At 51.5% G+C, this 21,321-nt stretch overlaps 1 protein-coding gene across 10 annotated transcripts in view; it reads right to left on the reverse strand.

Moving 5' to 3' along the window:
* Positions 1-170: 170 nt before the first annotated feature.
* SYT7 (synaptotagmin 7) overlaps positions 171-21,321 on the reverse strand; it is a 167,105-nt gene continuing 145,954 nt past the window's right edge. For all 10 annotated transcript variants that reach the window (XM_024110634.3, XM_005289206.4, XM_005289207.5 and 7 more), the window contains one exon: positions 171-8,051. In XM_024110634.3, coding sequence (XP_023966402.1) covers positions 7,947-8,051 — 105 coding nt within the window. In that variant the 3' untranslated portion in view covers positions 171-7,946. The remainder of the gene's footprint in view (positions 8,052-21,321) is intronic.

A 21,321-nucleotide genomic window follows, 5' to 3' on the forward strand; every position in this document is an offset into this window, starting at 1 on the left:
GCGAGGATCCGCTGAGCCCTGGATCTCCCTGTAGTGGGAACACCCCTTTCATCCCATTCTCCCACCTTGTGTCCCCTGGTGGGGCTGTGCATGAATCACACCCTCCCCTTCCCTCCCCTCCCGCATCCTCGGTGCCCTACTGCAAGTGACCAGAGAGAATGCCGAAACCCGAGTTATTTGCTATCCTTTATTATTCAGAAGAGAGGCCGCCTCCACAAAACGAGGGGCCAGGTCTCCAAAAATATGGTTCTTCAAAGAAAATGCTCCTACCTCGTAAATATCCGAGATGATGAAATCACGCTGGCTTAGTAGTTAGTAGTTGGGTTATTTGTCTCCCTTTATCATTTTTTTTGGTGTGTTTTCTCTGTTTCTATTATAAAATTACGGCAACGCCATGAGTTTAACATCTCTTCAATCCAAACACAATAGAAATGAGGCAGCAGCGGTGTCTAGCCCAGCTGCTGCCGTTGCTGCTAGCAAAGAAGTCTACAGTTTAGTCATTATGTATTTTCGTTTTCCTGTATTTTACACACCAGTTCGATGGTTATCAGCACATGAAGAAGAGCTACCCGAACAAGATACAGCAAAGAGCTCTAGAGTTAAAAAGGAACACGCAACTCCTGCAAATCCAGCCATACAAAAGAAACCACTTCTGGGGAAGGGAAGGGAAGGGAAGCGGGTTAGCCCCGGCTGCTAACCTAGTGGGAACATGGGCAGAGAGGCCGTTTGGTCAATAACGAAAATAGTACTTTGCATGTCTCTAGCACCTTTCATCGAAGGATCTCAAAGTGCTTTACTCAGAGGCTGGATTTGTCTCCTCTTACTCGTGTTAAGTAAGCAACTTGTTCCACAAAAAATGCCACTGAAGTCAATAGGGCTTCTTGTGACATTGGGCAACGACGCCATGCGACTATGGGGATCCGAAGCTGGTTCTTGTTGATTAAGCTTCACAACCTACCCCCCAGAAAGGTAGGGAAGTATTATTAGCCCCATTTGACAAGTGTGGAAACTGAGGCACGGCGAGGTTCAGTGACTCGGCCAAAGTCACACAGTGAGTCAATGGCAAAGTCAGGGATAGAGCCCAGGAGTCCTGGCTTCATGTCCCCTCTGCACTAATCATTAGACATGCTGCCTCCCAATTAGTTGAATGGCAAATATTGCCCCTCCACGCCACCGCCCTGCTTATTATCAGCCAGTCAGTGCCATTACTGTTAGCCACCGGCACAAAACCCGTTCAGCTCATCTTCCCCTCCTCTGCCAGGTTTATAAAGTCTCTTTTATTACAAAAAAAAAAGAGAATATGAAAAAAATACAAATATTCTTAAAATGATTATTTCTGTCAAGATTGTCCAGCACTTTAAAGAGGGACTTTCATTGCAGGCAAAACTTTAGTTTGATGCATAAATACATTCCTTTTGTGGCTTTACATCTCCACATGACATTAGCTGTGTACATTTGTCACATGGCTGCCAATGCAGGAATGGGCACCTGGACTTCTGGGATGTTAGCTACTCCTGCCCCTTTGCTAGCCCGGATCTCCCAGCACTTCATGAATTCAGCCTGGGCTGGAAGTAGGAATATCCCTGTTGTACCAAAGAAGAAACAGAGTCCTGTTTAGGTGCAGCAGTTTGCCTGAGGCCACATAGGGATGGTCAAAACTGAATCAGATTCACTGAGAATTTTGGGAGCTGTGGAGCCAAATCCCAGCTTGGAGGGGGTGTGGAAGGCCGCCAGGGAGCAGGAGTTCAGAGGGCAGCTCCATTTCACAGACACAAAGGACCCCAGGGCAGGCCTCACCTTAACATCTCCACAAGTGACAAGTTTCCTCTTTCCCAAGGGAAATCGGTTGGGGTTGTACACGTCGACCTTCTGTTTCTTAGGGTGACCAGACAGCAAGTGAGAAAAATCGGGATAGGGGTTGGGGGGTAATAGCAGCCTATATAAGAAAAAGACCCAAAAATCGGGACTGTCCCTATAAAATCGGGACTTCTGGTCACCCTACTGTTTCTTCCACTGTCCAGCAAGAGCCACAATGCCAAAGTTGAGACATCGCAGTCGTAACCATGGCTACAGCCTGTGATGTCACAGAGGCAACGTTCTGACAGGAGTGGGTGGACTAGTAAAATGCCCCTTGCCCCTTGAGTCCTGAATATTTTTGTGCCCAAATAAGCCCAATTCTGTTCACGCTGCTGCCTGTGGGTTGTCACACTTGTAATTTGGGAGTGTTTGGTCAGTGGCCAGCGATACAGGATCCTAGTCACAATTTTAGCACAGGTTGGTGCAAAAGTTCATACCAGAAAGTTGGTTAATTTTTTTTTTCTCCTGTTACGAATGGTTCCATCATGCAATCAGTGGAGCAGAAACACCAGCATGTGATTTACGTGACCAGTTACACACACTAACAGTGAGGAGTTGATTCAGTTGTGAACCACTGCTGTCACCCGAGCTATGGCTGAATAACCAATAGTGTATATTAGAAGGAATGGAGCTCTGGATTACGATAATTCATACCATAGTTGGACTAGCGCTAGCTCTGACTTTCCTGGAGGCTCAGGAAGAGGCAGAGAAAGGGCTGCAGGCAAACCGTTCCCGTCAACACAGCTCAGCTCAAATACTGACACGGGAAGCTGCGTATTTTCAAGTTTGCTTTGGCACGAAAGTCCCCCTTTGCAAAAAGTATCCCTCTGGAATGTTTCCTTGCATCTGATTGGCTGAGAGCTGCATGGGTGGGGCACAAAAATAAAAAGACGCTGTTGCCCCTCCCCTCAATACAAGTTTGGTTTTTATTTCTGTAGTAAATTGGTAACTATTTCACCTAATGAGTGCAGATCGCTAAATGCCGTCTCGCCGCCTCTCTCGCTCTCTCTGCGTTTTTAAGTGGTCGTTTCTTCCCCACGGTCCCTGCCCCCACAGACCAATAAATAAATCTAACAGCACTTCCTCATCATTGAAGAACTGGCTCAGCTGAGAAGAAGTGATGCCACAAAATGGGGGGACAAGAAAGAACCGAAAGTCCACCCAACCCTTCCTAGGAGATCCTAACCCTTCCCCCATCACCTGTAGGCCTTCCTCCATCCTCCCGTCATGGTTTATTGTTAATTTTATAAAAATGTGCCTATCACAAATGTCTCTAGGCACCTGCACATCATGTAGAAAAAACACCATAACACAATGACTATGTAAACCAAATAAAAAGACTCTTATGCCCTAAAAAATAGGCTAACTACTGTACAGAGCCTATCAGTCACCTCACTCGGAAGGCCTGAGAGAGTAGGTGGTCCTTACATCATGCCCACAAGGTTAAGAGCCTTGGGCTGTCTTGCCTGGATGGAAGCAGAAGTGAATGAGTGCTTTGAGAACCTGCCCCAAGACTGCCCCAATAACATTTTAAAACACTTAAGATCATGAATGACCTAAGACTGAGAGTGACATCAATTATCAAAGTGGCACCCTAGGAGGTGGTCACACAGGTAGCGAGGACCTAAACCACACTGGGATTTATAGGTTAGTAGTGACACCTTGAATCACACCTGGAAGCTCATAGGAATCTACTGTAGCCTCTGGAAGAACAGGTGTAACATTTTCACTGTGCCTGACACAGCTCATTACCAGGTTTTGCACCAGGGCTACAACCCAGATGATCTCCAAGGGACTGCTAATGTAGAGTGCACTGCAGCAATCCAGTCTGGAGGCCATCAATGCCTGAATAACACTCAAGGTCCAAATGAGATGGTCACAATTGTCTGACTAGAGGCAGAAGAATAAAAGCTGCCAGTGATGCCTGAGATTGTGGGGGAGGCTGGAGTTCTGACAGTACCTCCAAATTGGACCGGCACTGATAAAGGGTGGGAACAACTTTTCAATAACCCCCTGCCATACACTCTAGCTAGGACCCAACCTACCAGCATCATTGTGCCACCTGCCACTGACATAACGATGACACTGCTGTGGCCTGTAATGTCTCAGTCTCCTCTGCCCCTGGTGGCCTCACACACAAACTGAATAGGACCTAATGGAACTGCAATGTGCCACACATGAACATGCCCTTGGGTCAGTAAAGCAATTGCCCAACACCACCTGCCTCGAGCAGACCGATGCAAGAGCCATCTCATCAGCCCTAGCTATGCTCTTCAATAGTGTCAACCAGCCCTCAAGGTCCTCAGCTCCAAAGGCTGCTGGCAGATCTACAAGGAACATGGTAATACCTGACCTTTGTCCATCACTAGGGTTGATTAGAGCAAGACCAGTGAGACGGACAATGTCAAGCGAGGACAGCGTGTGCACAGACCAAGTGAGGACCGCTAATGAGATGCAGCTGGCCGGGTAGGTAGGCGTTAATGATCTCACCCAACAATGGACACAGTGTTCCCTGGTCCCCACCCCAGCGCTGAGGGTTCTAGAACAACACAAGGGAAACTGAACAGATGCTGTCGTCACCCTGGGCAATGTGCCAAGTGACTCCACTACCCAGCCGGGCAAGAGTGCAGCAAGGCAGCCTGGACACCACTAAATGCAGAGCTCCCTTGGTCTAGGGGAGCGCCCCTGATACCTGGTTGCACCCCTGAACCCCCCCTCACATTCCCCCCACCTAGGTGCCCTAGTACCCGCCCTGATACCTAAACATCCACTTAGCACCAAGACACCCCAGCACCCACCCTATCATGCCATTCACCCACCCAGTAGCCACCCCAGGCACCAGCCTACCCAGTAGTCTCAGTACCTAACTCAATCATCCACCCAGCTGCCCCTCCAGCATCCCCAGGCACCTATCAGTCCCAGGACCCATCCCTGACACCCTCTCCCTCTATCCGGTCTGCACCCCTTAACCCCTAACCCCCATCTAGCAGTCTTGGCACCCATCCCAAGGACCTCCACCCTCCCATCTATCATCCACAGCACCCTTGCATCTACCCCACTCGCCCTACCCAGCAGCCACCCTCCCACCCAATGGCCTCAGCACCCATTCCACCACCCAGCTGCCTCAGCACTCACCACACCCTTGGTGGGCAGAGCAAGGTGTGTGTGGGGGGAGGCAGAGGGGGGCTGGGAATAGTGAACTGATGACAGGAGCTTGGGGGGGGGATACTTTTTTGGGGGGGCAGGGGGCTGTGTGGAGACGGTGAACCATTGTATGAGGCCCCAGTGAGAGGAATGGCTGGGGGGGGAGGCAGCGACGTGGGGCTGCAGAACAATGGTAAGGAGCCCAGGCCTCAGCAGGGGAGCAGCCATGGTGCCATGGAAAGAGGGTCCCAGAGGGCCATGCATAGCAAGGGGGCAGATGTACTGGCCCAGGGATTTGAGAGAGCTGGCTGGCACGTACCAGTCTCCTGCCTTGAGACTAGTTCAGGGCAGGAGCGCTGTGTTTCTGCCAGCGGGGAAATCAGGGACCAGTCCCATGCGCTGATCGGGGAGGGGCAACTCTGGAAGCGCCTAGTCTCTGCGGGGCTCCCTGGCCAGCCCCCTGGGCAGTAACTCCAAGGGTGCTCAGCCGGAGCCAGAACCCCAGCACCGCTCTGCCTATGGCCCTACAGTGCCCCCTGGTGGGGGCTTTGCAGCTGTGCAGGGCCTATGGTTTGCTCTCTCCAGGCCCATGGCTTGGGCTCCCCTCCCTGTGCCAGTGCCGATTAAAAGGGCTGCGGGAATTAAATGAGGGCTTCTTGCCCTTGCCTGAGTGTAAGTGCCTGTTCAGCGGCTCTTAGTCCCTTTGCACAGCACCAGCCCTGGCTTGCAGACCAGATGGGCAGTTTCCAGCTAGCTCTCTAGCAGGGTCCCTTGCTGGCTGAGTGAAGCAGATGCTTAATTCAGCACGACCACTCCCCAGGCTCAGGCCCGAGGGGAATGGAGAGGAACAGTCCCTTTAAAGGGGCAGGGGAGGGACTGGGGCAGGTCAGAGCCCTCGGGCTGAGTCACGTGCTGGGCAGCAGGCAGGGCCATATGGGGAGTGCTGGCCATGGGGTGCTCCTGGCTAGGCCAATGCCAGCCGCTCCCCTCAGGGGACGGTGTAGGCAGTGGTGTAGCAGCAGCACCGGCGCGCTCACAGCTATGCCAGTCTGGCCTCCTGCTTGCGGGGAATGGTGGGTGGCTGGCATGGGTGGGATGTGTCCGCAGCATTCCCATGGCTTTCTTGGCCACCTAGCAGGCTTCTCAAGGGCTTCTGGGTGACATTAGTTATTTTGTGCCCATTCGTGGGCGAGGTGCAGACCCTTTGCCCCAGTGTCGCGCTGCCCGGAAATGAGCAGCAATGCCCAGAACTGCGGGGGTGGGGAAAAGAGCACCGCCTGGGCCCAGTCAGCCACTGCAGCCGACATGGCCCAGTGAGGCACCCAGAATGGGCTCAAATGGGCCACCATGAAATAGCCGCCTGCTACCTCAGACCACCCAGGAGATCCCATCATGGGGCCGCATCACTACTGGATTGAGGAGAAGGGGGGGCCATATCCAGCCCCACAGCTAGGAGGAGACAGATAGCAAGTGGGAGACCTTCACAGACAGCACCTCTGAGGCCTAGGTCAGGTTGGGGGATGGGTGCTGGAGAGGTGGGCTGTGTATGGTGAGGGTGTGGGGTGTCTTGGGTGAGGTTGGGGGATGGGTGCTGGAGGGGTGGGCTGTGTATGGTGAGGGTGTGGGGTGTCTCGGGTGAGGTTGGGGGATGAGTGCTGGAGGGGTGGGCTGTGTATGGTGAGGGTGTGGGGTGTCTCGGGTGAGGTTGGGGGATGAGTGCTGGAGGGGTGGGCTGTGTATGGTGAGGGTGTGGGGTGTCTCGGGTGAGGTTGGGGGATGGGTGCTGGAGGGGTGGGCTGTTTCGGGGTCCATATGCCTGAGAGCGTGGCAGTGTTTGGGAGCTGGTTTGGGACATTCTCTCAGTTCAAGCAGGACGAGGCAATCACCAGCCAGAGGGAGGTGACTACAGTCAAGCTCTCATTAGCCCTAAAGCCGAGCCCAGTTTGGCTACCGATCCATCTGTTATGGCTTCCAATCCCATATACCACAGAATGGTCATGAGGGGAGACCCTGCCTGGTGGGCAGCTCCTTCCGCCTCCCTCCCTATCCAGCATGGACTGGCAGCAGAGACTGGCCCCACTCCCCATGTGGCATCAGTTCCTTCAAACCCCATGCACCAGCCAATTAAAAAAAACCACATCCCGCACTGGAACCACCACTGTCCTGTGGGATCAGGGGTTGCTCCCAGGCAGGGCAGAGAGAGAGAGAGCGAGCGAGACGTGAGCAGCCCGCACGCAAACATGTGACACTTACAACACGCTTATACACACACACAGCAAACGCACAGGAGGCTGTTGGAGTGGCGCGGCTTCCCCCAGTCCTGACCGGGACAGGATTCTAGCCGCTATTACTTATATTATTCTTATTACTCTTACAAGTTTTATTGAATTAAAAATAAATGACCTCAAGGAGACCGAGGGCACGTCCCCCTTGCCAGCCCCTCTCCTAGGCCCACGCGCCCCCTAGGAGATGCTGGCTTCCTCGGGGGAGCACTCCCAACAGGCCTTGGGCTGGAAGAACTCGTAGGAAGTCTCGTGTGGCGGAGGCGTCTCCTCCTCTCACCACCTCATGGAGCCAGTCGCGCCAACACCACTTCCCCACCCTCCAGGGCAAAACAAACCAGTGCCGAGGCTCCTTCCCACCTAGCAGGCTGGCGTCTCTCTCTCTCGGCGTAACAAGTCAGGAGGAAAGGCTAAAGCAGGAAGTTGGGCACTAAAGGTGCTCCTGTTGGTGCCGGGCGCCCCATGGACACAGCGGGCGGCCAACGCTGCTTCCCAGAGTTTGGAAACGTCGCCAACTTCAGACCCTCAGCTCCTTGTCAGCCCCGAGCTCGTCCCCTAGGGGGATCCCCAGGTGCCTCTGTTGTGCATAAAGTAGTGAGAGCATGGCCAAGAAACGTCGACTCGGAGCGGTGAAAGCCAGACAGAATTCTCAGCCGCTGCCGCTCAGGCCTTCAGCTGGTGCCACTGTGCCACGGCCTGCCGGGGATGGGCGATCATATCCTTCCAGTGCTTCACCTCGCCGGGGCCACTCTTCCAGGACAGGTAAATCTACAGGGAGAGAAACCCGAGAGTCACTCACTCCCCCTCCTTGTGTGCCTGGGCCACAGCTCAACTCTGTACCACCCCTGCCAACACTGCGGCTAGGGTCACCTTCCTCCCTGCTGCACTGACCCCATCGGCCTCCCTTTAGCTCACTGGATTCCTGCTCAGAGACTTCAAAGGCCAGAAGGGAGCATCATGATCATCTAGTCTGACCTGCTGCACATTGCAGGCTACAGGACATCACCCACCCAATGCTGCAATAGATCCCGAACCTCTGGCTGAGTTACTGATGTCCTCAAATCTTGATTTAAAGACTTCAAGTTACAGAGACTCCACCATTTACACTAGTAATGTCCTGCTCTGGCTCCTCATCCACACCCTTGCGGCCCTGCCCATGCCCGTATCTCTCCTCTCATGGTCCTGCTCCCTGTATGTTCCTTCCTATTCTATTGCTGTCCTTCCTCTTTCCACACTAAGTCCTACGGCCCCCACGCCTGGACCTGCCTCCCAATTCTTGTTCCCCAAGCAAGCCCCATGCCTTTGTTGGAGCCGGCCTGATGGACCGGCAAGAGAGGCATGGCCAGGCCAGCGAGGTGGTTGGCTGGTGTGTCTAGGGGAGAAGAGGACCAGCTGGCTACGCAGGCCCACTGGTGAATGGGAGGGGTTGCAGCTGCCGGGGAGGTGCCCTTGAGATGCTCTGGCTATCGGGAGATGACCCACGCTCTGAAGCTGACAGACATTCAGCGGGACGTAGGCTATGTCACTAACACGCCACACCCTTCAGAGAAAAGCATCGACGACCCGCCCATTCCAAGCAATCGGGCACAGGGCAGAGAAGCTTTGCAATTAGACACCAGGCTCCTCTTTGGGGCATGCATCTCTGGCCACTAAATCTCATCCTTCCCCCCCCTTGGGCCTCCCATCCACAGCCCAGTTCCATGGACCTCTTGTGATAACATCGGCTGATATCCTGCATCCCTCCTCTGCCAAGCAAATTTGATGGAGGCGTCAGAATTAGCTACAAGGCAATGCAAGTGAGTGAAAACCCCTCCGCACAGGCTGGGTTATTTTTATCTGCCGATTTTCTATACAGCCACGTTGAAAATGTGCGTGTCAACCCTCCTGCATGCTGACAGCTGAGACGTGTTACAGATGCACTAATGGAGCCTTGTGATTGTCACTCAAAGTAACAGGATTTCATAGCTTGACTTAAGGTATGGTATATACTGGTAATTATTCAATCAGAAGTTATTATCATGTTGCCAGCAGCAGAGCTGTGGTTGAGGTTGTGGAGGGCAATCTATTCTCAACCTCGGGCTGCAGTTGCCTGGAACATACTTGACAATTTTCCTTTGCAAGTTTTTTTAAAGTTCTTTGCTCTGTTGCTTGGAACTTTCTCAACAAATTTCCTTTAGTAATGAAATGTCTCTCTCTCTCACCCTGCTGATTGTAGCACACTTGATCTACCTACCTACCTTTTGACACAGACATGCCAAGGCAGGTATATTACATCTGTGTCCAACCATCCTCCAGATATTTCAGCCAAGGGGTCTTATGGACTCTAAAAGCTAAGAACAAGCTAATTATCATGGTCATTGCAGGATGTTGGTACATAGGGTGGCCACTCATTCATTCCCTGAATACCGGATACTTCTGGGAACGGCATGGGCCTGATCCCGCTGGCGTGACCCCACACCTGCTGGTGTGAGGGTGCATGCGAGATCACACCAGCGAGGGTGGAGTGACACACTCTTCAAAATGGTGTCCTCTGTCTGATAACGGACAAAACCTCGTCTGGTTTTGTCTCAGTACCAGATGTGGGACAAACCACCCAAAAAGAGAACTGTCCGGTTCAAAACTGGGCACCTGGCATCCTATCTGTATGGGAAACAATTGTAGAGTTATATCACTTGTAGAATATTGGGTTCCAAAGCTACTGGAGGTGAAACTTGTTGCCTGAGGCAGTATGGGTCTCCAGAGTGGACTCAATCAACGCTGAGAACAACGGACATCCATCGACCCAGCCCAGCTCTGGGTTTGCAGCCTGCAGCAGATGCAGTCTTGAGCACTGAGAAAGACAAAAGAATGCCAAGGAAAGACTGTGACTAGGGGACCATCAGGACTGCGCTGACGTTAATGAAATGCCCTGATTCCGAACTGAGACAAATGTCTGTGACTGTACAAGGGAAGGAAAAAGTGCATCCTGTTTGTGAGCCAGCAGAAGTTCAGGCTCAAGGCATGTACAACGTACACTGACAGACCTACCCTAAAGGCTCGAAGGTAATACGGTTAGAGACAGGAGAGAAAAAGGAGACATTTTGTTGGTTTCTGTCTATTTCGGGAGAGGGCCATAGAACAAAGACAGCGCAAAGTGGCCACGAAACACATTGCAAATGAACTCCGCGGCAGTCAGAGCAGCTGTGCGCCCAATGTGGATTAGTCGCTGTGGGAATGAGGTTTATGCTCATGGAACAAGTTGTACAGAGAGCGGCTAGATCCCTCGGGAATGAATGAAAATGTAGGGAATGCAGGTCTGGGTGCGACTCCCAGCAATGGGGGCCAGCCTGACACAGCCCTCAACAAAGCAGCCTTTTGGCTGGCGATGGGGTCACAGAGTCACAGGCTGGGTGCTCTGGAACTGCTCTGAATGAAGTCAGACAGGACTCTAGTGCAGTGTGTCTCCCCTGAGGGCACACTCTCACCAGGGCATGCCTCCTTGGCTTCAGCGCCTCCTGGGTCTGACCTCGGAGCATTCAGTCGTTCACACCGTGAGCTTCCCGCAGTGAGTCCACCTGGATGGGACACCTGGGGAAGCCTTACACGCCCCCAAAGGGGCCAGGCACCCCCACTCTGCAGTGGAAAACAGAAGGTTTATTAGTCGTCGGGAACACAGCGTAGAACAGAGCTTGTTAGCACAGAAATTAGGAACATTCAGCAAAGTCCATCCTGGAGGGCAGGGGGTAATCCAGAGCCCTGGCCTTTCCCCTCTTCAGTCCCCCAACCACAGACTAATCAGTTTCCAGCAGCCCAGCCTCTGTCACACCCAGTTTGCCCCGGGGCAAACGGGTCACCTGGCCTCCACTCCTCGCTTTGTTCTCCAACATCTCCGGCTGGCTCTTGCAGAGGATGGGCCCCGGCGATCAGTTGCCAGGATACCAAGTGTTGGCCATTGTCTGAGCCCAGGCAGCCACACCTGCCCTCTGGGGGTCTCTGTAATGATTACACACCCTTGTCCCACCACCTAGAAGAAGACACTTAAGTAACACATAGGGGAAACTGAGGCACACACAGAGTATTCAGACAAACCATTAAGAACATTCCCACTTCATCCCAGATGGCCGGATCGGAGTTGGTGAAATTGGAAAAAGAATGAGAGCACCAGAGGTGGATGGAGGAGAAAGGCTGCAAGAGAGAGAAGGCAGCCCAGGAAGCCGCCCATTGGAGACTGATGGAGCTGGAAGACTGAAAGCATGAACACAGGTGAGCAGGAGCTCAGAGTGCTGGAATTACAAAATAAGAGCCCTCAATCCAGAGGTAGTGCCCCACCCGCAGGGATCAACCAGCTATGATAAGCGATGCCCAAGCTGCAGGGACAGGCAATGCAAAGAGGAACATCTGATTACCTTTGAGAGGATATGCAGAGTTCACCAAATTCCTGGTGCACAAAAATGACCGTCTTGCTTCTCAAACTCTCTGTTAAAGCCTTACATGTGTTTAATTACATGGATCTGTGGGAGGCTCTGGTTTATGATCGGTCCAAGGAAACTATTGAAAATGTTTCAAATCCCCCGAGGTATATCGCCTACAGTTTAGAAACCTCAGCAAACATGATCAGATGAGTCACAGGAACTATATTTATAAAGTGTGTGATTATTGAACAAGTGGATAAGGGGTAAAGGGGCAGAGGATTGTGAAAAGCTGGTCGATACGTTTGCCCATGAGCAGTTCTTTGATGCCTGCAGCACTGATGAAGTAAGGGCTGCAGTGTGGGATAAAACCCCAATGACTGTAAAAGACGGAGCTGATCTATTGGTGCAGGACCATTTGTGGAGCACACGCCAGAGAGGGATGGGCAACGTCCTGGCACAAAGGAGGGTCCCTGCTTTGTCCTGGGGAAGAAGGCAGGAGATGGTCCCCTCCTGGCAACACCAATAACAGATTCCCAGCCCAGCGGGATGGTCCCAGAAGCTGTTATCTGTTTGAGTCTACTGAATGCATGAGGAAGCAATGCACTTCCTACGTGGAATCCAGACGCCAACCCTGAACTGGCCAGGTTAAGGAACCCCCAGTCTGGAGCCCCCCAGGGTCCATGAGAGGGTCCCAGTTAATTTTGTCCAGTTTGACCTACTGGAGGTGGACAAAGATGCCAGAGAATGTGTTGAGGCTGGAGGGACACGGGGGTCCATGACCCACTTGTCAAGGAGGATAAGATTAAGGAGTCTGATGTGCTCCCAGGGCAGAGGGTAAAGCCCCTGGCCCTGGGAGAATCCAAAACCAGGGGTCTTTGGCTCACACTGAGCTCGAGGGGGAAGGTTTAAAAGGTACTTTAAGGCGGGGGTTCTCCAGAATATACCTGTGGATGTGCAAGTGGGGAATGATATTATTTCACTGCCTAGGGCTGTTAATATTGTGATCTGCAGCAAGAGGGAGTGTGTCCCCCTGGATCCCAGACATACACCCTGCAGAGGGAGAGGCAGCTGAAGGGGGAGGTGAGACCTCCACACCCTTAGCAGTGGAGAGCAGCGAGATGTCCACAGGGGAGAGGGACGAGGGATCAGCCCCCTTTCATAAGGCAGCCCTCAGTATAACCAAGGCCAGGAGGAGTTTGCTGAAGGACAGAATGCATGGCTTCCACAGAGGCAGCAGATTGGTGTACATTGGAGGTGTCTGGAAGACCAGGGACTGGGCACGCGAGTGTAACAAGGTCATGGAATTGTAGAGTTGAAGGCCAGAAGGGCCCACCAGGGCATCCAGTCTGATCTCCTCCATTCCACAAGCAACTAACGCCACCCAGCACCTGCACGCTACACCCAGCAGGTGGGGTATGCTAAGTGCTAGCCTGCAGAGGGGAAGAGTAGTGGGCTTGCGGAGCCTGGAGCAGAGCACTTGGGTTGCCTGTAGAATTGGGAGACTTTCCTCTGGTGGGCACAGAAAAGCCTCTCTTATGCTGAATGCAGGGGGTAGTGATTCACCCCGGCCACCTGGGGTAACCCCCAGAAGTGTCACATCTACCTACCTACCATGTGTGATCTATCTAATCTAATCTATCTACATGCCTGTCACCGTAGCAAAGTCTAGGAAGCTTTTCTGAAAAGTTTGTGCATAATTGGTTCATCTATTTTTGAATTAGAAGAGAGGAGAAATCCCCCCCCCTGCTTTGTCCCCTTTAAACAATCTTGGGTCAGACACTCAGCTGGTGTACATCAGTGTAGTCCGTGCTGAGCTCACCAAGGCGATGCTCATTTACACCAGCAGGGAATCTGGCCCCCTGTCTCTCAAGGACGGTGATGGTTAGAAAAACGGCTGAAAATTGCTTGTTTGGACTCAAGAGACCTTGCTCCCCAAGGCCCTCCTAGCTACAGGACAAAAAGTCAAAATTTCAAAAATATTTGTGAACTCAAAAAACATTTCCCCCCCTATTTCAGGTCAATCAAAACACCAGGTTTCCATTTTGACCGCCCCCCCACTTTTTAAAAACCTTTCTTTCAGTCTAGTTAGCTTACATTTCGACAGTCGTTTCACACCACAATGCTGGAATTTGTTGTTTTGAAAACGTTGACATGAGCCATTTCGACAATTTCAAAACTTTTTCCTTCGACATTTTTCCAGTTGGGAAAGGCATTGGCCCCAATCCTGATTTGTGAACAGCTTCAATTTCAACAAATTGGCATTTTTGTGACGAAAAGCCAAGTCACGGAAAAATCCCATCCCGCTCTCGTTCTGGCCTCCTGGTGTTTCTGGTTTGAGTATCATAACCAAACCTGACCCTGCCTGATTTTATAGGAAAGAGGCACCTGTCTACACTGAAGCTGGGAAGTGCAGTTCCCAGCTCAAGGAGTCATACCCACGCTAGTGCTGATCAACTAGCATGCTAAAAATAGACGTGTAGTCACAGCAAGCACGAGTGGTGGGAAGGGCTAGCTGCCCCAGTAGGATCCTGTTTGAGATGCTAGGTATATACTTGCTGTGGCTAGCCCTGCCCACAGCTTGCGCCCCCATGCTGATGATCTGTTTTTAGCACCCTAGCTCCATCAGAGCTAGTGTGGGCATATTTACTTGAGCTAGGAATTACGCTCCAGCTCAAACTGTGGACATACCCACAGACATGAAGCAGCCCCGCAGGGGGCTGGGAGGTCTTGGGTGATTGGAGGCTAGTTGTTCAAATGGCTCCTAAGTCACATAGGTGCTTTGGAAAATCCTACCCATGATGACGCTGTATTTGCAACGTAGCTGAGTTAATGTTGCTGCAAACCTTGGAGCAGAATCCAGCCTCGGTTACACATGTATATCCTTACTGATGGTCGCTGGGTTGCATCGGTAGAAAGGGGGACAGAGTTTGGGCTGTCTACTTGTATCACTATCACAGTAGCACCTAGAGGCTCCAATCAATCTGTGCTAGGTGTTGCACACACTCAGGGAGAGGCAGCCCCTCCCCCACACAGCTTACACCCTAAATAGACAAAGAGTGGGCGAAGGGAAGGATCCTTCCCCCTCCCTTGGACACATGGAGAACTAAGGGCTGGGGAGGTGAGGTGACCGGCCCCTAGTCACACAGGTGGCTACGGTGGAATGGAACACACAGCCATGGCTGAGGCCCAAGCCAACGCAACCAGCCGTCCTCTCACTTTGTGGCCTGACTGTGCTTAAACTTTCAGCTTCTTAACGCCGCCTTCATGTTCTGCTTTTAATGTAATAGACGTGGTGTTTGTTTTATTGCAGCCCGGCATGAGGGAACAATTGACTCCCTGCAGCATGCAGTAATAATAATGAGATTACCACGTCAATGTATCATCATTACCCTAATGGGGGAAGAGTTATAGATACTTAGTGTAAATCAGATTTACAACAGATTTATTTTTGTAAGTACCGCCTGTAATTTTGTCTTTACAAATAAGGGGCCAGCTCCCCAACTGGTGTAAACTGGCTGTACCTCCATTGGAATCAATGGGTTAGATCCTTCCCCAACTGGCGTAAATCAGCATCATTCCATTTGAGTCAATGGGCCAGATCCCCAGCTGGTATAAATTGGCCGTAGCTTCACTGAAGTCCATGGAGCTTGGCTGATTTACACCTACTGAGGGTCTAACTCAAGTTGTTAACTAATTCTTTGGTTAGGACTCGGGGCGACTCAGCCTTGGAATACATGTGCAGTGAGTGTTTGATGTAAGCTCAGACGGCGCTATATCCAAAGTATATATCCCATCTTACTGGGCCCGAGCTTGCCTCCATTACTCACACAAGCAGCCCCATTAAAGCCAATGGAAGTACTCTCCTGAGTAACAGTCACAGGATCACTCCCCACAGCACGAGATATTTTTCCTCCATAGGACAGCTTGGTTGTAGGTGGAGATTACACTCTACCTAGAACTGCAGCGCACTGAGCCTTTCATTTTATCTCCCTATAAACAGAGTTTCATTAGATTCAAGTTCACCCTAAAGCAGGTTCTGCTGTACACTGGAGAGACAAATGTAGCAGAAAAGCTTAGGCAGACAGATCCATTAGACACAGTGGATGGCTCATTTCCTTGGTATCCCAGTTGTTGGCTGGATTAGCAACTCTTGGATCATGTCAGGTCAGAAGCTAATACGAGGAGCTGAGACAGTGGCCGGGCTGGTTGCAGAGTTTAGTGCCAGATCCAAACTTTCCCAGAATTCAGGTGCCTTTTGGGACCTGGGGTTTCTTCCAGGATTGGCTGTAGTTCTTTGGGTGGCTCCCCCCATGCGTATGCAACGAATGACTAGTATTCGTATTCCATGGCCATTCCAGGGCCAGGAAGACATGTTGGAAGGTCACATGGCTTTTGGGATGGGCTCTCATCGGCATAGGGTGATGGGAGCAATAGGAGGCTGTGGGAAAGGCGAGGAGACTGAGACGCTGAGGTGTGGCTGCTGCAAGCAAAGTTGGTTTGGCTTGTTTTTTTATTGACTGATGAACCTTTGTTTATGTTAATAGAGTTACCTGGAGGGCTGAGGGGCTCAGTGGATGGGTACTGGGCTATGGGGCCTTTCGCCTCCAGGGCACTGGTTTGAATTTAGGTAGGTAGGTTCCCATCTGACATCTGTTTGGTGGCTTGGGTGGGATGAATTCAGTGGTCTCAGCCCACTTCCCAGAGGATAAGTATCTACGTCATGAAACCAATACCCTCTTGATGGCAGTCTCAAAAGAGAGGTTGAGGCTTGAAGAGGGCAAGGACCAAGAACTCCCACCCTTCCATAAAGGTGATCTTCCCAGGTCAGAGATGAGGGACAGCACTGTTTTTGTCAGCTGTTCCATATCAAGTGGCAGGACAAGGTCAGCAATGAGGATATTCATAGTTGAACCCAGAAACTGCCTCCCATCAGCCCAGGTTCGGGTTCAGTGGTTTTCTTAGTATAGACGTATCATCAGGAGGGAAGATCAATGAATTATGAAGTGTGTGTATCAAGGAATGCTGCTACACAGCTGGCAAGCCCGTGGGTACCAAGCACTTCAGTGGTGCAACAGGACTGCCGATGATGGACACTGACTGAATATCCAGCCTGACCGCCTTAAGGACCTAGCTAGAGATCAGTCTGGGTGGTGCCCAATCTGCAAGGAAGCAACATTACTTTGGGATTTGCCTTGATGATGATGATAGTGATGGGCCTTGCTCATGCTGTGCATGCTGGGGATTAACAGAAGATGTCCCACTCCAGGGCTGTCAATCTAGCATCTTTCACCAGCACTAACCTTACAGGAACATTTAAATAGTTAACTGGGGGGGAGAGGGAAGGTGGTCAGCCTCTTCTTGCTCAAGGAGCAGAAGACTTTAGACAGACCACTTGACCTGAGCGCCCCCATGTGGTCACTTATTACTAGCGGTTGGCCTCTCAATTGCCTTGGCTTGCCCACGAGCTTTCGGACCATCTTCACAGTTGGAGCTGCGCAGTACGAGAGCTGGGCTCCGTGCTGCTAGCTGAAGGTTTATTCCTTGCCCAGCAATGTTCCTTCTGGAGCAACGGGGAGTGGTGAGACTTGCTGTCCCGATGCAGCTCAGCTGTCCTCATTAGAGGCAGCTGTTCTCGAGTCGGTGTAAAGGAAGTGGTGACTCTTCTGCCAGTGAAATCCTAACTGTGCAGGGAAGGACAGACTGGTGTCTAACAAGACACTTGTGGCCAAGATTCTGGACTCAGTAGTGGTAACAGAGCTGGAGGAACATCTAGACAGTCATGTTCAGTAATGAAATAGCTGCCCAGATTCAGTCGAGGACACAGCACCAAGAATCCCCTTGCTAGTGTCAGGGATGATTTACTCACCGCTTTGCAAACACAGAGCTGTCCTTGCTGGTGTTATTAGATCTATGGGCAGATGTGGATATTGTGGATAGTTGATGCTACTGCCTCACCTAGATGATTAGTGGAACAACACTGGGAATGCACAGGACTGGTACCAGTTGTGTCTTAGGGAGCTGTCCCAATTGGTATGGTATCTCTGGGTGGATACTCACCAGGCTGTACTGGGATAATGTGCTCTGTTCTCCACGTCTGTGGATTATCTCCAATGCTCTTCAGATGCAGCTTCTTGGAAGGATACGTATAGTCTATGGTCTGGGATTTCACTGCTATGCTGATAATACCCAGCTCTTTCTCTAGATACATACTGATATTTGCCTCTCCAGATTCCGTGAGGAACATGCTTTGAAATCCATGACTAGATAACGTGGAGGTGGCTGAGACTATATCCTGGCACAGCTGAAATAATGCAGACCGAGTCAGGCTGGAGATATGAGGAGAGTATATCTCCCTGGGCTGCTCAGCCTTCAATGGGCTGAATGTTGTTCACACACTGATTTTCAGGAATGAAAGCTCCAAAGACAGACTGTTGCTGCAGTATTCATGGCTTGGCCAAGAGCAGGCAATAATGGAAATCACACAAGGGAGTCCGCACACTGGGAATTTATGCAGAAGATGCTGAGAAACATCTGCACAAGCTTAAAAAATGTTAGGTGTCTATCTGAACCCAACCTGTGGGGCGCACTCTCCACTGTCCGAATCAGTATCACACACATTGCTAGATAGGAGTCTGGAACTTCCCTGGATCTCCCAGTGGCCATGAGAAACACAGAATTCTATTCTGCTCTGTTGCGGCTTTCTTGTACCTACATCCACTCAGTGCTGTCACAAAGCTAAAGGCTTTTGTGCTTCACCTCTTATGTGGACAATGGCCAGATTTCCATCCCAGTGATCTGGGTGGTGGACCTGGCTTCCCTTTTCATGCCATTTTGCTCACGCGGTAAGGGGCCAAATTCCCCATAGGTGTAATCAATTGATCCCAATGGAGCTGCGCCTGATTATCCTAGCAATGGATGTGGCTCCGTTTCCCTAACTGGATACATCAACATTTTTTATGGACAAAGCTGAGATGTTGTTCCTGTTTCTGACATTTGGCTCCCTATCCCCACATGCCCTGAAGATGGTCCTGGCCATGTTATAGTGATTCCCCAACTTATGCATAGTTTCTCACAGTAAATCAATTCCCTGATCCCTGTAGGCTTCATCTGATTCCAGGATCTTCACAGTCCAGAATTCTCTAGGTGGCAATGGAGGCATTGGGCACTTTCTGGCTTGAGCACCATGAGCTTGACACTCCAGACAGGGTATTGTTGGTGAGTTTTCCTCTCCTACAGAACCATCATTTCCACATTATGCCCTGTGTGTGAGGGACTCCGTGTGCTGAGAGATGAGTTCACGAGTCTCTTACTTCTGTTTAAGACACTTCCTGACTTCCCCGTTATACTCCCAAGACGTGGTTGGCATTAACGTCCCTTCTTACGAATGGACAGTTGCCCTCTCTTCTTGCCTGGGGCTACGTTGCTTTGATGGCACCATTTCCAATGGTCTGGTAGAATTCCCTTTTCTTTGCCTCAAGCTAGCGCAGGGCAGAGGGGCTCTGAGTCGCCATGTTGCTGGGGCACAATATTTGGGGTGCTTGCAGTGAACTCTGCAGAGAGCTTTTGGGATTCCCCAATTGGCTCTGCTGGCTGTGGTGTTGTGCAACACCTTGATCCCTGTGGAAGGTGCGATATGGATCCCCAAACCCCAGAAATGCCTTGCAGAGCCACCTAAAAGACACAGATGTTGGAAAAAGGCCCAGCAGATCAAACGATTGTTGCTTGTATTAGCAGCTGGCTGATGAACAGGGAGCAGAGAGTAACTGTTAAAGGGGAGACCTCTGAGCGGGGAGCAGTATCAAGGGAGGGAACCTCAAGAGTCAGTGCTCGGACTCCCATCACTTAATATTCTCCTTGACAGGCTAGGGGAAGGTGAAATTCACCAGCTTTGCCTCTGATGCCCAAATCAGCCATAGCAAATGCAGGGGAAGGGGAAGCCAGCAGCAAAGGGAGCTCAGGAGATCAGCACTGAGGGTGCCTGAGGTTCAGTACAGCCATGTGAGGCCATCCGCCTTGGCAGAGGAAGAAGTGGCACAGAGACAAATGTGGGAAGGGACCAGCTATCCACAGAGCAACGAGGCTGGGAAAGAACCAGGGAGGAACAGCAGCTGAGTGTGAGCTTGTAGAGCGGCCCCATTGTGAGAGGAGTCAGTGCTGGTCTAGGATTGGGTGGATCGGGATCATGTGACATTAAAGATAGGGAGGAAATAACGCCATCATTTGTTTGTCTCAGCTCTTCCTGCTAACACAATCCAGCCGTGTCAAAGCCTGAGGGGCACGATTGCCTCTGCAAGCCTAATTTGAGCAGGCTATTACTACACCAGTGTGGGGTCAGAGTCAGGCAGCTGTATGTTTATGCGGCGGGGAGGGGGAGTTGATGTACAACCAGCCATTGTACAGTCCTGGTTAACTGCGCATACAGACTAGACATGCACCTGCATATGCATTTTTTATGTAAGCAATGGAATGCCTGGAATATCACGTCCTTTGGGACTGAGTCCCACTGCTGGTGTCCGGCTACTATCTTTTATAGCTCCTCGTCTGTATCACAACAGCCAAGCCATTAGCCTCCCCTACGCCTACCATCCTTGCAGCTCTTCTTACACCTCCCCGGACAGTTCCAGCCCCTTCAGCGACCTTGCAGCTTTGTACTGACTGGTAACTGAATGCGCTTGGCAAGAGCTAACTCGGGAGCAGTCAGGGGGACAAAGCCCCTCTCTGTGAAGCATTAGCATCCCAGTGTGGCCCCGCAGGAGTTAACAATGTGCCCCAGGCTCCTGCAAGCCCTCTTTGCTTTGGTTGTGTCTCCCCTCTGCTCTGTGAGTCCTTAGTGAAAACACTGGCCAGTGCTGGAGCCAGAACAGACCCCTGCAGGACCCCACTTGACACAGCCTCCCAATGTTGACAATGCCCATTATCTATACCTGTAAGTCTTTACACCGGACTCCTTGTTGTTTTTGTGGATACAGACTAACACGGCTACCCCCTGATATTTGATTATCTATACCTGTGATGTGTGTGGATCAGCTGCCCTTATGGTCTCTGCCAGTGGTATGTGCCGGTGGGCTAAGCCCTTAGTGCATGTCCACTTGGACATGCACTAAGGGCCCCGATTGTCCATGGCCTACGTGCTTGTGTGTCACCTATGCATACGGCCTAGGGCAATGCTGTGAGCCCGTGGCCTAGGGCAATGCTGTGAACCGTGGCCTACGGCAATGGTGTGAGCATGTGGCCTAGGGCAATGGTATGAACCCGAGGCCTAGGGCAATGGTGTGAGCCCGTGACCTGAGGCAATGGTGTGAACCTGTGGCCTAAGGCAATGGTGTGAGCCCGTGGTCTACGGCAATGGTGTAAGCCTGTGGCCTATGGCAATGGTGTGAGGCCATGGCCTGAGGCAATACTATGAGCCTGTGGCCTAAGGCAATGCTGTGTGCTGGAACAGGCATTTTAAATGGAAGCGTTTCAAGGTTTAAAGCTCTCGCCCTGTCCCAGAGGTGGGAATACAAGATATCCATAGTGTGCCCCTCTGAGCGCTGCGCTGGGACGCTAGTGAAGGTCCAGCCTTGGCCTCCCGTAGCCCCTCCCCTCTGTGCTGACAGAACCCAGTTTCCCGCCGCCCCTGTGACCTGCAGGCCAAGGAGAGCTGT

This window comes from Chrysemys picta, chromosome 4, assembly GCF_011386835.1.
Source record: "Chrysemys picta bellii isolate R12L10 chromosome 4, ASM1138683v2, whole genome shotgun sequence".
NCBI lineage: Eukaryota > Metazoa > Chordata > Testudines > Emydidae > Chrysemys > Chrysemys picta.